The sequence below is a fragment of the Pyrus communis genome, chromosome 8, assembly GCF_963583255.1.
Source record: "Pyrus communis chromosome 8, drPyrComm1.1, whole genome shotgun sequence".
In the NCBI taxonomy this organism is placed as follows: domain Eukaryota; kingdom Viridiplantae; phylum Streptophyta; class Magnoliopsida; order Rosales; family Rosaceae; genus Pyrus; species Pyrus communis.
In genome coordinates, this window is record NC_084810.1 from 4,452,227 (window position 1) to 4,468,331 (window position 16,105).

A 16,105-nucleotide genomic window follows, 5' to 3' on the forward strand; every position below is an offset into this window, starting at 1 on the left:
TGCCGTTGTGCGTACGTTTTTTAATCGCACGATATTAGATTTGTTAAATGGGGCCGTTACGTCTGGCGTGAGGCGTGGAGGTTGCTGTCGTTTGTCGGGTAAAAAGTCATAAAGGACGGGCTGCAAATGCCATCACTATCATGTGTGTGGATTGGACTTCCCCAAATAAAGCCCAATTAAAGGAAAGTATAAACCCTAGCTGGCAGCCGACCAAACAACGAAGTGGCCACACAATTATATAAATTCGAAAGAAGGGTGCCCCTTCGATGCCCTGAAACCTCATCTCTTGCATCCAAGATCTTAGATCTGACGTTGCAAACTTGAAGAAACCTTTCTCTCTTTCTCAGTTTATACGAAGGTGTTTATGTTTCTTTGAAGACATCTGCGAGGGACGAGATGGTACATCCTTGGCCGGAGTATTTTTCCCCGGGTCATCAATCACTGCAAGTCACTGGTTTGGAGGTCGACGCAGAAGTTGCAGATTCATGGAAGATTTCCGAGGACATGGTATGTAAGTTTGGGATTTTAATATTGGGAGTTAGTGACATCGGTAAAGTTCTATTTTCTTGTCGAGAACGTAGAAAAGAGCTGGGAGTTGTTCTGCAATGAGTAACTATAGCTGTTTTTTACATATTTCTTGAGAAATTCGATATGTGAGCAAAATTAAAGGAATGGAAAGAAGCTACAAGATTATTGAACGGTATGATATTTAAAAATATTTTTTTAAATATTTACACCTTCAATGTCTTGGTAGATTTTGCAAGGACGATTGATTGGTAAAACAAAAAGTGATATTGAAATGATGATTCAAAGAGATATAATTAAGATCTTTTTGACAATAACTTTATGTGCTCACTATCTGTCGCAATAGAAAAAAAAAATTTTGTATTTGATTTGGAGGATTGGTCATGATGCTGCAAATATGGATGTATATTTGTTTCATTGTAAAACCTAGAAATGTAGTAATGAAGCGATTGATTTATTCTAGATATGTAATAAGGGTTAGATGTATATTTGTTTCTCTGTAAACCCTATTAACGTATTAATGAACGTGTTCTGGTGCGATTTATTTATTGTGATAAGTCTTCCATGTTTTGGCTCATGGCTGTAAGCAGAAGCAATTTTTTTTCTTTATTTTTGGCGCATCGGCATTCCACCATCAAATCAAAAGAAAGATGAATGTGCATATGAACGTTAATTAATTACTTTAGAATGAATGCCTGCCCGCGAAATTTTGTTTACGCAGTCCGACTCGTAGAAAGTGCGTAAACACTGAGGTTGCATCGAAGGGGGCAAGTTTCTGTTTAATTAGATTGATGTTCATCGGCAGATCTATATGTTGGAGGAGTTGAAACTTTTAACCCTTGAAGGAAATGTTTTTGCACTGTCAGAATCATACTGATACACCAGACATGCCTTGGCAATTGGCATTTGGAGCTGCTTCTAACCATTTTTGGCAGTAGGATTTCGAGCTGTTCTTCAATTGTTAAGGAACAAGAATATCCTTTTCGAAAAGGGTTTTCGCGTTTAGAATTATTCCATAGTCATGCAATCTGAAAGCAAAAAGTACGCTTTGACACATCTTTTCGAAGAGTTTAAGTGTGTTGAGTTAAACATCTCACGCTAACTACGGCACGAAATGAAGAATTAGAGATGGGCAAAATGCCGATGGGTTTGGGTAATCGTGATTATCTGTTCATTTAAAGTTCACGGTTATGGTTATAGGTAACCGTTTAGATGAACAAACGGTTAGGGCTATAACCGTTTATCTGTGTAATTTAAATGAACGGTTATAGGTATTACCCATGGTAACGGGTATTCATCGGTTATGGTTATTACCCGCGGTTATAACGGATATACATTTACCCATTTAATTTAATATATGTAAAATTACAAAAAAAAAAAAATAATAACCCTAAATTTTCAATCTCTTCGCCAAACTTAAAGTCTCAAACGCCTGTTCTCCACTCATCTCTCCCTCCTTGCTGCCATCTCTCTCATCTCCGAACGGATCCCGAAAGTTTCGGCTTGCGATTCGGCCACATCTTTAAAAATGTTCGCTAATCCTGAACCGACCGAATATTATAATATATATATATATATATATATATATATATATATAACATAGGCATATATAAAATTAGAAGGCATACATGATATTGAAGCAGTAAACTATATATATTTTATACACACACACATTGAAGCAGTAAACAAAATGTTAAAAGGTATTTCGGGTTTAATACAGCTCTTCCAAGCAACTCTGCCCTCTCTTGCTTCTGTCACCCTCTTCTGATTTCTCGCATCCTATCCAAATTATCTTTCAAAGACAGAGACTATAACGGTGTTTAATTGTCAGAAAACGAAAATTATGATATATTTTTCTTTTGTAATTTTCAAGATGTTAAAAAAAAAAATCTAGAGGGTGAAAAAGGGGTAAATGGGTAAAAAAATGGATAAATGGGTTAAAAAATAGGTAAATTGGTAAACGGTTATTGTTAAATGGGTACACGGTTATGAGTATGGTTAACCGTTTATAAACGGTTATGGGTATGAGTATAACCACTTATGCAATTACCCAACGGGTAAACGGTTATTCATGTATGAACATAAACGGTTATGGGTAAATAACTGCAATTATCCGTCCGCCATAACCGTTGCCCATCCTTAGCTACAATCGATGCAGTTCATAGTTTCAAGTTGATCGTGATGTAAAGGAGTTAAAATTACTGCAATGTGGTTTCCCATATTTTCCAATATATCTTCTGCTAAAAGATTTTCATTCAAAGAAAAGTTTCTTAAGTATTTTATTCAATCATTTTCTCTCCATCTTCACACACAAAGAAACCAAAGATGGAGCATGGTCAAAGCATTTGCAACACCAGGGGTAATGATCAAAGAGGCAGCTTCGATGCGAGAACACGCCTGCCTTCTGCATCCTGATCTGATTACTCGGTATAAGGAACAGCAGTCCTCTGCGTACCAACCGGGCCTGCATTCATATCCTCCCAAACAAAATCTGAGAGTGCCATTGTCAATTCTCCCACCTTTCCTGTTACACAAAAGTTACAACAAATCAGCAATCCATTGTAAGAATATAAATATCGCTGCATCGGAAAAGCAGGGTGGCAACTGATTTTACGACACAAAAAAAGTAGGGAGCCTCAGTATGAAAGCCCTACATTCATTTAAAGTTGATAAAAAGTTTAAGAGCACGTCGTTCGTTACCATCTCCAATAGGTTGTTCATCCCACGCGATAATTGGCAAAACAGGAAGTGTGCTTCCTACATACATCATTTCAGCTGAGTTTTTGGCTTCTTCCACAGTTAGATTTGCAGTCCTTATAGCTTTAAGGCGCCCCTGCTCAACCAACTTCGGTGCTAGTTCAAGCATCCTTAGCACGGTGCACCCACTAAGGATCTTATCGAAGAAGGGCACTACAAGCTCCTTGTCATGAGTTATAAAAGCGACATTCACATTTGGACCTTCTGCTATGTAACCTTCCTCATCAACCCATATGGAAGCATTTGCTCCCTTCTCTTCGGCTTCCAATTTTGCAAGGACATTTGGAAGGTAGTTCACATTCTTCATTGTTGCAAACTCAGGTGATTTCATGGGAATGGTGGATGTGATAACTTTAACCCCTTCTTTGCACTGAGAAAAGTCCTCGTCAATTACTACTGCATAGAAAGCGGGTGTTGGCAGGTCTGTAGGAGAGAGCAAGAAGTTTCCGGGACCTGCACTCAGCCAATATCTCAGAGTTCCTTTCTTGATCTGTGATACTGCAGCCAGTTGCACAAGAATGGTTCGAAGAGTTGATTGAGGGAAAGGAGAGGAGATCTTCGCTTTTGAAGATGATCTTAGGAAGCGGTTTAGGTGGACATCAAGTTCATAGATGAATCTGCAGGAATCAGAACTCAAATCAATAACTCAAACTCTATGCCTTATTGGATGTGACAAAAGAACAAAACTCCGAAGCCTATAGTATACTTGAATGAAACCTTACAACAAAAGTGTTGCAAAATATAAGCTATAAAGCTGGAGAACCAAAGAGGAAAAATCTAAAGATGCCTACCCATTTAAGATAACCGCTGTGTCAAACACACCATGGCCTCGATGAACCATGTGATCGTCAATTGGAATCACCATCAAAGCTGGATCAAGAATAATTCCACCATAAGTGCTCGAGAACATGGCTGCGTATGGTTTCTTTTCAACTTGGCTCCACTTGTCATGCAGCTTTTCAAGCAACTGGTTGATAAAACACCATCAAATTAGAAAGTTCGGAGTTAGACAGGCATAGTCTTCTATTTTCTCTCAAATCAAATAAAAAACTCATTGGCACTAAGCGTGAGGGAATGCTAGACGTTTGGTAATTTCCCCTCCGACCAGAATATTTATGGAGTAGAATGACAGGTTTAGATTCGGCCATAAGAAGGAAATTTAAGCAATGAGTATCAATCTCACAAAAGAAAACGGCGTAATTGTATCAATTTATACTTAAGTAACAAGCCATTGATCTTAGAATGCAACTATCTAAGAATCTCTCAAGCTCTCAACTCAGTTCTTTCGAACTCAACTCGTGCTCCCACACATAAACTAAAGATAATTTGAAACCAAGTTACAAAACAACTGTCCTGTATAATTGTATGCATAACACATTTAGACCAGTCTCTGTGTTTCTAACAGCGAACACTGAAGAATTCAAGGCCATAGGAAATTAACAAGGTTCACAATTTACATGGCTGAAATAAACCATGGCAGCCTGTGATATAAAAAAATGGGGGTTTCGAGTTCTCACCTCGGATGATGATTTGAACACATGAACTTTGAAATCATTGACATCTCCAGCCTCCAATGTATCTTCACAACAACAGCAGCAAGAAGTTCATCAACAGTCAAAGCACCAATTATGTTTACGGATCACCATGATCAGATAATTTACAAATGGAAAAACCCCAAAACACAAAATTAATACACAGAACAGAAGTTCTCACCTGATTTCTTTTCAGAAGAAGAGCTGTGGCTTGCCATGGATTAGCAGAAGCAGAATTAATTACCAGAGTTGATTACAATTAAGCAATAGAGTGAGGAAGAAGGGTGATGGAGGATTAGGGGATATGGAACTGGTTTTATACTGCCATTAATCAACAATTAAAGTTAATTTAGAATGGAAGGGAAGGGAATCCATTTTTGTTTCAACCCTTTGCAAGTTTGCAGTTTGTCTTGCGGTGTTGTGGATTGTATCATTCAGTCAACGTTACCACTGACTTTTGTTCTTTGTGCTGTAGCTTTACTTTTGGGAGAGATTCCATGTCCAGGTACCCGTGTGATGATTGCATCAAATTAAGCACTCCTAATAAGTAAATAATATTCTAGTAAAATGAGATTAAGACTTACGAATTTTTCATTCAAGTTAAAAATTTAAGCGGAGTTTCAAATGAATAATGAGTTTTAATTAATAAGACATCTTTTTAGCAGAATCTCGTTCTACTGTAATGAAAACGAGATGGTATGATTGACATATATACTAAAGGAAAAAAAGAGGAAACAATGAAATATAAAAGATCTTATACGGTGAATACATGGCCTCTTCATCCTTATATTTATGCCTGGTTTGGTATTGAGTTGATTCTGAAAAAAATTGGTATTAAAAAAAGCTGGGTGCTGTTTTTGTGTTTGGTAAACATTCAGTTTCAACTTTTTTTCACAATTTTGGATGAAAAAAAGCAAAAAACAAGAAGCTGCAAAATCCAGCTTTGAAAAATCGGTTTTTTTTTCATATTTGTTTTACATAAAAATTTACCAAACACTATAATACTGTTTTTTTTTTTTTTTCAAAAGCACTTTTACAAAAAAGTTTACCAAAAACTTTGCTGCTTTATTTCACAACTGCTTATTCTCACAGCACAGCAGAAACAACTTTTTTTCAAAGCACAGCAATACCAAACTAAAAAGAAAATTTGCTAAAATGTTGTTTCTTAATTAATGAACATGTATTACTCAATCGCTTATGAGTGGAAGAATGTAAAATCATATTGAGAACATAATAACATAAAATACAATATGTAATGGGTAATTACACGACTAACAACATCAAAACATTTTATGATAAAGCTTCACACATAAGTGTTGTATATAATATTCAACATTGCAATCATCATCGATACTAGACACCTCACCTAAAAATCAATAATGCCAAGCCACATAAGTTTTTGTTTTACCACCAATCCACATAAGTTAAAAGCCTTGTTTTACGTTTTAAATCTTATGTTAGAATCATTAATTTTTATGCTCGTTCAAGAGGGTGTTGGCGAGTTCAAATTTCCTACCTTCATTTTGTGTCCAATCTTTTTATATGATCTTTACAATTGATTGACAAATATTTATAAACTCAATCCTTTTTAATTTTTTTATTATAAATTCACCATACGCCAATTAATAATAGAAAACACGCACAAAATAAGTGCGAAAGATTTGATATCGGTGTTCACATGCAAACTACCTTCTTGGCAACACCATCACTTTGAATCCCTCCCACAAATAAAGACAAATGATTATGTGGAACCCATGAAGGTGCATTGTTTAATAATATGTCCGTACATTTGAGCTTGATTTAAGCGCATACCAGAACATAAGAAACAAGACAAGTTTGATGGCCGTCACATTCATTAGTCAAATCATAAATTTGCTAAAGATGAGAAATAAGACAAGTCTAACTCTAAACGCCATTTGTACTGCAGAAGATGAATTTAGGAACTCCGGGACCTGTAACAAATGTGAACGACTTTTAATCAAATGGCTAAACCATCTTGAAATTTAACAGTAACGTAGGTGAATGCGAAGGAAAAATCGAAAAAATAGAAAGGAAAGGTATAGCAAAGGTGAAGGTAGCGTAGTTAGCTAGCATTCCCCTTTACATCTTTAGTTGTTTCAATGGTAAGATAACTGATTGGTATAGTTGTTAAGGCCTTATTTGGTATGAAGGATTGAATTGGAATGGATGAACAACTATTTTCAAGGTATATTGAAAGAAGAAACGAAAATTGTGTGGCCAACTTGGAGGTACGAGATGGATTACCCACCGAGGCCTAAGAGTTTACTATTCAATGTTGGAAAAATTACGGTCTAGTTGCTATAATAAATCACATAGAAAATCAAAAAATAATTCATGCAATTATATATCACAATAATGAATACACATGAGTAACCAATGTTAAATGAACATGATATAATGAATCAGAAAAACCTGAATATATGGTTGAGGCAAGTGTTAAACGCTTTGTCATATCCTTAAGACAAGTTTACGCCCCACTACGGTGCTTATGGTTGATCGGCGTATGTCTTCCAAGATACAATAAACACGTCCTTGTAATAGTGTCACTCCAAATTGCAAAGCTCCATGAACTACGATTGTGTTGAAAACTCTTTCATATGGACTCAATGAGACTCTCTAATATTTAGTGCACTCTATGTATGATTATGTAAAGAATGAAAAGTTCTAATTGCTATATCAATGATTATAAGGGGCTTCTCTATTTATGGAATGTGAGATACCTATTTGGAAAACATGTGACTATTCATGAAGAGTCAAAAGTTGCAACACTTCATTTAAGTAGACATATCTTTCCACCAAAAGGCTCCACTTATAATTTTCGTTCAATGAACAAATTTAATATAATAATAATATTATTAAATTTTCCAACATTCAATACATGGGAGATACGTTCTTAGTATTACAAATGCCAGACCATCAGCAAACAATGATTTCTAGCTGATTTACATATAATTTGCTATTTCCTGTTGGCTATTTGTGTATAAATATATGTAATACATCTATAATTTTCTGGCATGCCTTTGGTAGAAAGACTTTGTCCTCCTCAAAGCTTCTTCAATGGAAGATGGATCAGCAGCAAATGTAACGCGTATCCAACTGGTCAGCCCTACTGCTGTTCCTGCAATACACAAATGTAATCTCCGTTAGTTAGTCAGCGAGATGCTTGTAAACCAGAAAAAAGTCATGGAAAATATGGTTCTAATTGTTCATTAATTTCTAACCTGGAAGAAAGATAACGCTTTCCTCTTTGACGAGCTTGAAACAAAACTCAATATCATCATTGATATCTTCCAGTAGTGAAAGGTCTAATTTCACCTGCATTACACAGAAAATTAATAAGCAAAGATGTATTAGAATGCTAAGTTCAAAGTATATAAACAAATGTGTTTCCGTTAATTTCTCACCATTACGGCCATGGATCCTTCTGGTTTGCTGGGACAGGTAAGACAAGGGATCTCATTTATCCTATCACAGCAAATGTCTGAGGACTGCTTCAGCAAATAGAGAGTTTTCTTGAAGAAAGCCTCTTCGGTTTGTTGAAGGATGCGAGGAACTGCTGCCTATAACTCACCAGATATGTCATTTGGAAACAGAGACGAAAAATAAGTTAACACCCCGACACAAGTTTAAACATGCAAATCTAATATTGTGTTTTTCAGGTTTTGATTCCAACTTCCAAATCCTGAGGAGCTGTGAGTAAGTTTTGACATTTAACAGATTTGTATTCGAAATTGTCTTTAATTATACCAATCTGATATGAAATCTAAGAAATAATAGCTTGTGGAAGATTGAGGCCGCATGTAGAATGATCTGAAGCCAAATAAGGCCACTAATCAAGAACACTAGCATTAACGCGTTTGAGTAATTCAAAACAAGCATATGAGTAACAAACCTGAATGAAAGTTGCAGGCCCTCCCAAGATGTCAAAATACTTCTTGATGCGCTCAATAACCTACACAGAATTAAAATAGTATATGGAGTTCCTAATCAATAATCGTCATGATTTTTATACTTGCATCATCCACTTTATATATGAAGTTTATATTTCTGAGAATCCTGTGTATGTGTTTGCGCATGTGTGTGAGAGAAAGAGAAAGAGGGAGGAGAACCTTGGGTATTCTAAACATGCCACATGGATCAGTCGTCACAAACCAACCAAGTCGCCATCCAGGAACTATCCATCTCTTTGACAGGGACCCGAGAGTAAGAACCGGAACAGTTGATCCAAAAACTCCCATTGGCACAAATGGTTTATCCCCAAAAGCAAGATGCCCATAAACTTCATCAGCAATTACAGGAATTCGAAGGTTTTTTGCAGTTTCTGCGATCTAAGTGCGATACAAAACAATAGGTTACAATGATATCCAGTGCCAATAACCAAAACAGATCTCTTAGTGTACAATCTTCTGTCCTGATGCCATAACAATACCATAGACACTAACCTTCTCCAGATGTTGGTAACTGTACACATTCCCACAAGGATTCCCGGGGTTTATAATTACCATTGCAACTGTGTTGTGATCTGCAAGAGCTTCAACAGCATCAAGGTCAACCTCCCATGCATTCTCTTGCAGGAGATCGAAATGTCGAATTTCAAGATGTCTAAAAGCAGAACAAAGTTCATAAATAGGGAAGCATGGCTTTGGAAGCAAGATATTGGCACCGGGGCGAGCAAGCATTGCCAACGCGACATCAATGGCTTGTGTGCAACCAGATGTGACAAAAACATCATCAGATGTTAACTTGTATGGAAGATCACGAGACAGATACTCAGCAATTGCTCTGTCATGAAGTGAAATAGCAAAATTAATAATATCTGTGATGAATATGCACCATGAATATCATTAAATTGAAATACCCCCTCAAGGGAATATGCCCGATGTTTGCTTGCCGTACAAGCCTGCAGTCTATTATCCAACACATGTATCAATTCCGTCACCATTTAAACACCCCATCATCAAGGAAGATAGGAGCTTGGCTTTTTGACACTAAACAAGATTTGCATTGTTTAATAATCAGAATATCCCATTATCTATCAAGCTAATTACTCGACGAAACCTTATGAATTCAATCATGTATTCACTGAATAATCCAAAAAGCTTTAAAATGCTATAACCTCATAACTCACAAGGCAAACGTATTGCTCCTCCTCGATTTGTACCACGCCATTAGTAACAAAACATCCTCCACAATCCGATCAGTATATGTAAAGTAAAAAGAGAAGTGAACAGAACTACGAAAGTAGTGCAACTAGAACATTAAAAAATGCAAATTGAAACCAAACGCCATAAACTCCAGGAACCCAGAAACCCAGAAACCCAGAAACCGAATTTGGCAGCATTTAGAATCCTGGACAAGAATTCGATCATAACAAGAAAGAACAAGACAACCAATTTGAATAATTAAACCAACAAAATCCCAGAAAGAAAAACCAAAATTAACAATTTACCTTCTGGTTTGAGGAAGACCAACAGTGGGTGCATAGCCATTGAACTTGTCGGACTGGAGGGCGTCGACTACAGCTTCCTGCGAAACATGCGTCGTGTGGAAGCAAGAGAAGGCAGTCGGGTCGCCCATGCCCAAAGAAATCAGCCGTCTGACGTCGTTTTCGTCGACATTCTGCAGCAGCAAGCTGAGGATGCCTTTGATGGTGATTGTCGAACAAGTAGTGTCCACTGGTGCAGCTTGGAGGTTCGAGGTGCGGTTTTCCATGGAGGATTTGTTGGGTTGTCTGGGGGAGGGGTCTTTTGTTTGAGCTTGGGGAGGTGGGCTTTTTGGTGTTTGAGGTCAGAGAAACGCAGGGAAATGGAGGAGGGGGTCCGACAAGTGGACTGACTCGGAGGGCCTGCATGTCCAAATAAACAACCACATGTGAGGTTTTCAATGCTTGTGCACGAATTAATACAACAAAACATGGCAACTGCTGGATGGAGTTTTAGTTCAACACACTACCAACATGTCACTTTCTTTTAACTTCTGGCCTAGATTGCACTAAGGGTTATATCTCAATGTTACTCTTGCGGTGAAAAAAACTTTGGATAACACTCGTGTGGTTAAGTACATTCATCTTTCGTCTAAATTTTGTCCTATTTTACTAAATTTTTCTAACGTACAAACCTTCAAAAAACTCGATCATACGAGTAGACAAATTGAAAATATATGGGTTAGGATTGAAGGATCCGAGGGACAATCATATTGAATTTTTTTTTTATGGTTCTCATTTCGTAACTTCTTTCAAGGATCTGAATTGTATATATTTTAACTCATCATTCATAGGTCATTCTTGCAAAAAATAAGATAAATTCAAAACTATTCAGACATTCATTTGTAGTGAAGAAAATGGAAGAATACAGTTTTGCAAAGAGATACTCACTTAATCCAACATTCAGATTATTTTAAATATGGGTATTTTTTTGCAGACATTATCTTTGAGAGAAGGCCTAAAAAAAATGGTTGGTTTGTTGAAATACATCACGGAGTCGCTCAACAAAAGTGTGTCAAAAAATGTGCATGTACACCGATCCTAACTATACATACGTATATATATGTATATATTGACCTGTAAAAGATAAAAAATACATACTAGAAAATTCTCACAAACAGTTAATTTTAGCAAGTAATGCGCATATTAGTCTGAATTGGAAGTACAATTGGGTGAGCAGATTTGAGTTTAGCTAAGTTGGTTAGAGCAGTGTGCTTCACACTTATGCACCACAACAAACTCGAATTCTTAGATGAATTAATGTAATTATTCTATCATTGTAGAAAAAAGTAAATTTGAATGGAAGGGTTGATTTGGACTAAGATACTCAAAATCAGTAACCAGCCTAGACCTAGTTTGGAGTTGCTTAGGAACCATGTTATTCCTATGAAAACGAAATAAATCTTTTTTTTCTATGCATCATGCGAAAATCATAATTTTTGGGTCCCTTAAGACAATTTACCGTCGAGATTGTGGCCATTTTCTTGGTTACCAAACAAACAATAAGTGTAGCCAAGTAAAACGATGACGTATTCCATCTGAATTGAAATTTTCCTAAACTCGTATAAGGTGACAAAAACTGTCACATACAAACATCTCGTATTGGTTTTGGAATTCTTTTCCTAAACCATGTTTACAAATTGCAAGTTGATTTGAATGATTGTCCTTCCACGAAATAGGCTGTGTATACACGTGTAATTCGATCGAAAACGCGACCTGTACCAAACTCACACCACATCCAATTATGTAGCTATTAAATGAGGTTGTTGGTAGTTATCTTCACGTGTCATTTTTCTTTCTCTCCTTATGAAAATTTTGTTGGAGGATGTATTTGAGACGAGATGGTAAACTCTAGTACGCAAAAAAAAAAAAAACATAAAAATTGATGATTGATTTATTACTTAAATATTGATAAACGTGTTTATTTTTATTGGTGACATATCATTAGTTTGTAAATTTTGTCTTTAAATTTAGTCTTCTAGCATTACCCTAAAAATAACATTCTCCCAAATGTTACGTTGGATTTTTGTTTTGTATGGTTTTTTTGTTTGTTTTTGGTTTTGGTTGGAGAAATTTTATCCAACAAAGACAAGAGAGCCCCGTAAGGAGGAGAAACGTATAATTAAGAGGAAATTGTTAGAGTTGCAATATTATACAGAGTAGTGCTACAATTATTTTGTATTTGTAATATTATTTGTATTATCTTTTCAATAGTAAGACTAATCAAAACATGTGAATTTCATCTCTATCAAAAAAATAATACAAATGATGATACAAATAAATAATAAAAATAACAATTTTATATTATATATGCCAATTTTGTCCGAACCTGGATTGTCTGCCCTTCCCATCCCCTCCTATATTCTGTGATTAAGTCACGTCAACATTTTATATTGATTTTTTTTATAAAAATAATGAGACAAAATATTTAACCATGACCATAAAAATAGAAGGGAATATGAAATGTATGGGATGGGAGGGCAGACAATCCTCACTTTGTCTTCCAGACTACCTTGTATTTTGGGTCAATTCCTCCATACCGCCTATGACTACTGTCTTCTTATCCTATCACAAACGGGTTTTTCTAGGAAATTGGGTTTTAATAGCTACACAAGTGGCTCGACAAAAGTGTCACACACAACCCGTTAGAATCGAAATGACTCGCAATGTTTTCTTTTATAAGTATCACTTAAAATTATAATTTAGTTTTATTTTTACTAGATGTCTCAGGTTTAAATTTCAAATGAAAAATTCAAAATTATTATTATCCACGAAATTCAAATCTGATCTTTCACTTACAAGTGAAGAAGAATAAATAATTTTATTAACATCTTCTTAAAAGCACAAAATAAATCTTCAACGACAAAAAATTGAAAAGATGTGTGAATAGAAGGGCGCCATTTGTTTTTGGAAAACGGGTGTGTGATGGATTCACACCTCCCCCTCCCTTGTTTTTGAAAAATGCATGGTTCATGGTTGGAAAATGGAAGTGCGCCTTCCAATGTTGTCTCTATATCTCAAACCCTAAACTAAACCCTATTCATTTTATAATTCAAAATACATCATTGAACTCTCTTAACAAAGGATAATACCAGAAAGTGAAAAAACACTTAAGTAGAAATAAAACAGAAGAAAAAAGGGGAAAAAATGTTACCAGCAGATCGTGAGCAGAAGAAATGATGGAGATATGCATGAAGTTCTCTTACGTGCATGTGAAACTTGCTTCCTGATGAGTGGTAGTGATATATATATATAAGTCTCCTCCCAAAAGTCGTGGAATGTTATCTCATATTTATAAGATAATATGTAATGCGGTTGCTTTCAATTTCTAATCTTTAAGATAAGCTCAAAGATTCATCGATTTGTTATCTTTTGTGGAGAAGAGTAGAAGACTAGCACGTCTATCCAACTGGGAAGAAGCAATCGGATGGGCTCTTGCTCATGGAAAGCTATCTTCATCTGTCGGTTTTGAACGGTCAACTCAAATTAAGAAGAGTAAAGATTCTTAGGTTTAATTTCCTTCGAAGATTATTTTTCCAACAATCAACTAAATCGGAAAATCGTATGACCATTAGATTAAATAGTAGTCGTTTTAGAATTTTTTTTTTAGAATTGTATTCGTCTAGTATTTTCGCTGCAAATGATTGTATTAACGATTTTGAATTTATCAAATTTTTTTGCAAATATAATCTATGAACAATGAATTAAAATAAAGTTCACAATAACAGTGTATCACATTATGTCATAAATAAGTAAAAATACTGAGCATGTTAAAGAAAAAGAATTTACGATCTCGCGTCTGTCGAATAATACCAGCAAGTGGTCGGTAGACCTGGCAATTAGCTTGCAAAAATTCAATATACGAGTGGAGGCTTAACATCCCGTGTTGATGACGATTAAACTTATCAGCGATCAGTTAGCAATTTGCGGCGTTGGGGGAGTGCCGTAGGAACAACAGTACAGGGTCCATCTCAAAGGGCCACCCAATTTTTTTTTTTATTCTATTCGGAACTAACTACAATACTTACATGTTTTTAATACAATTACTATTTGACGATCATACAAAATTTATATTACGTATTTAATATAATTATTATCTGACTGTTGATTGTATTAAATCTAAGTATTGTAGTCATACCTTATAATTATACTTTCTTTTTTACTTGATTAAAAACATTTGAACATCCTACATAATTTTTACATAAGCTGACTCGCAGCCCAGCATCAACCATATTGGGCCTGTAGCCCACATCAGCCCCAGTTTTGGGTCATGACTTATTTTCTTCACATAGGGTACCGAAGCTACCCCTCATTCACTATATTGTGTATGCGTTTGCTTGCAGATACCCATGAACTTGAATTTCATATTTTAAATTTGAACTTAAAGTTAAAAAAAAAAGTGCCATGAGAAATCCGAAGTTTCATAAAATAATACACCCATGAAACCCGCAGTTTTTCATCCTACAATTAAACTAAAATGTGTCTAATAGAACTCGAACGTTCTACCTTTTGACTATAGATGTTTTTCCATAGCACTAACCATAATCTTGTTCACTTTGTTACAACAACATGTCGTACATTAACAAAGTCGACTTTACCGTTTTGGAGGTCTTTAAAAAAAAAAAAAAAAACTACTTGAAAAGGTCCAAGATGTGAAGCTCCACCTTACCATAAAGAGTCTGAGAGCCACTATTGAAGTTGAAAGGAACACTCTGGTTGGTGAAGTAGACAAAGTTACTGCTATGATCTTCATTCGAAGGCATATGCACGATGCAAATGTAGACTGAGTAACTCACTGAAGAGGATTCCCGAGCTTTATGCCTTGTTATGGAAGAATGTTTCGATCACCGAAAGATGATCTTTTTGCCTGAAGCAAGAAACGAGTGGCAAAACTTGTGTTTCCAAGACTGTAAGTTAGTGAATGAATACAATATTGAAAGTATGTTGAATTCGATCCCTCCTAAAATTCTGCAGTGTGGAGAGGATCTTCAATTCAACACATAAATCAACATTCTACATGAAACGTCTCATACCTTTTGAGAAAACTAACTTGTTTACTAACCGTCAACACAAATTTCAACTAGGTAGACGGGTTTGGGTTGGCAGTCGACGGACGACGACCGATTGTATAGATGGGATTTTCCAGAAGCAATCAGCAAAGATGATCTACTTGATAGATGGGATTTTCTAGAAGCAACCAGCAAATGTGACCAATTGGATAGACGGGCCGGAGTTGTAAAGTCAGTTTGCCTTAAGAGACTCGATTGTTTGGTTAGATGGCGTTTCTCTCAAGTTCGGCTGATTATTTATCTTAAGTCTTAGCCGGTGAAGAATCTTTGATTCTTTTACCGAACAAGGTCCTACATTAGTTTTCTCGATGAAGTGATGTGTTACTTACAGGTTACTTTTAGAGTTTAGCACACAGACAACCAAACCATTTTTGAACTTCATAGCGATTTGCATAACCTTGTCTTTATGTTATAGAACCCAAGGCCAAGAGTGTTCCTTCCTCAACCTAAATCGCTCAGTTCAGAAGTCAGCAGCACATTTCACCATATTCAAAACATTCGCCTGTAAAAGCTCGGTAGCAAATTGGCACGCCCGCATTAGCATTCAAGCCACCTAAGGACGTAGTTACTTCAGCTTGCGTGCCACGTAAGCTATCTACATCTCCCTACCTTTTTCATAACAAACCAAAGCACCAATAACAAAAGTTTTTGCAATTTTTTTTTTCTTGGTTATATTCAAGTATCTTTGTTATCCTTGGTGCATTTGGGGATTATCTTAG

General features: G+C 36.0%; 2 protein-coding genes across 3 annotated transcripts in view; both read right to left on the reverse strand.

Moving 5' to 3' along the window:
* The window catches only part of LOC137741411 (probable aminotransferase TAT2), a 104,442-nt gene extending 90,868 nt beyond the window's left edge, over window positions 1-13,574 (reverse strand). The window contains exons 1-8 of one of the 2 annotated variants that reach the window (XM_068481129.1): window positions 13,472-13,574; window positions 10,285-10,680; window positions 9,278-9,617; window positions 8,945-9,163; window positions 8,728-8,787; window positions 8,240-8,395; window positions 8,057-8,150; window positions 7,805-7,953 (exon numbers count right to left, since the gene is read on the reverse strand). In XM_068481129.1, the coding sequence (XP_068337230.1) occupies window positions 7,835-7,953; window positions 8,057-8,150; window positions 8,240-8,395; window positions 8,728-8,787; window positions 8,945-9,163; window positions 9,278-9,617; window positions 10,285-10,547 (1,251 nt within the window). In that variant the 5' untranslated portion in view covers window positions 10,548-10,680; window positions 13,472-13,574 and the 3' untranslated portion in view covers window positions 7,805-7,834. Of the gene's footprint in view, window positions 1-7,663; window positions 7,954-8,056; window positions 8,151-8,239; window positions 8,396-8,727; window positions 8,788-8,944; window positions 9,164-9,277; window positions 9,618-10,284; window positions 10,681-13,471 lie in introns of those variants that run through there. The other variant, XM_068481128.1, reaches the window with a different exon arrangement.
* On the reverse strand, window positions 2,761-5,332 carry LOC137742310 (D-amino-acid transaminase, chloroplastic-like). The gene is made up of 5 exons (XM_068482150.1): window positions 4,996-5,332; window positions 4,800-4,861; window positions 4,074-4,249; window positions 3,226-3,899; window positions 2,761-3,049 (listed from the first exon to the last, which is right to left on the reverse strand). The coding sequence occupies exons 1-5, from the start codon at window positions 5,030-5,032 to the stop codon at window positions 2,946-2,948; spliced, it is 1,053 nt and encodes a 350-aa protein (XP_068338251.1). The 5' UTR covers window positions 5,033-5,332; the 3' UTR covers window positions 2,761-2,945.
* Window positions 13,575-16,105: the final 2,531 nt, after the last annotated feature.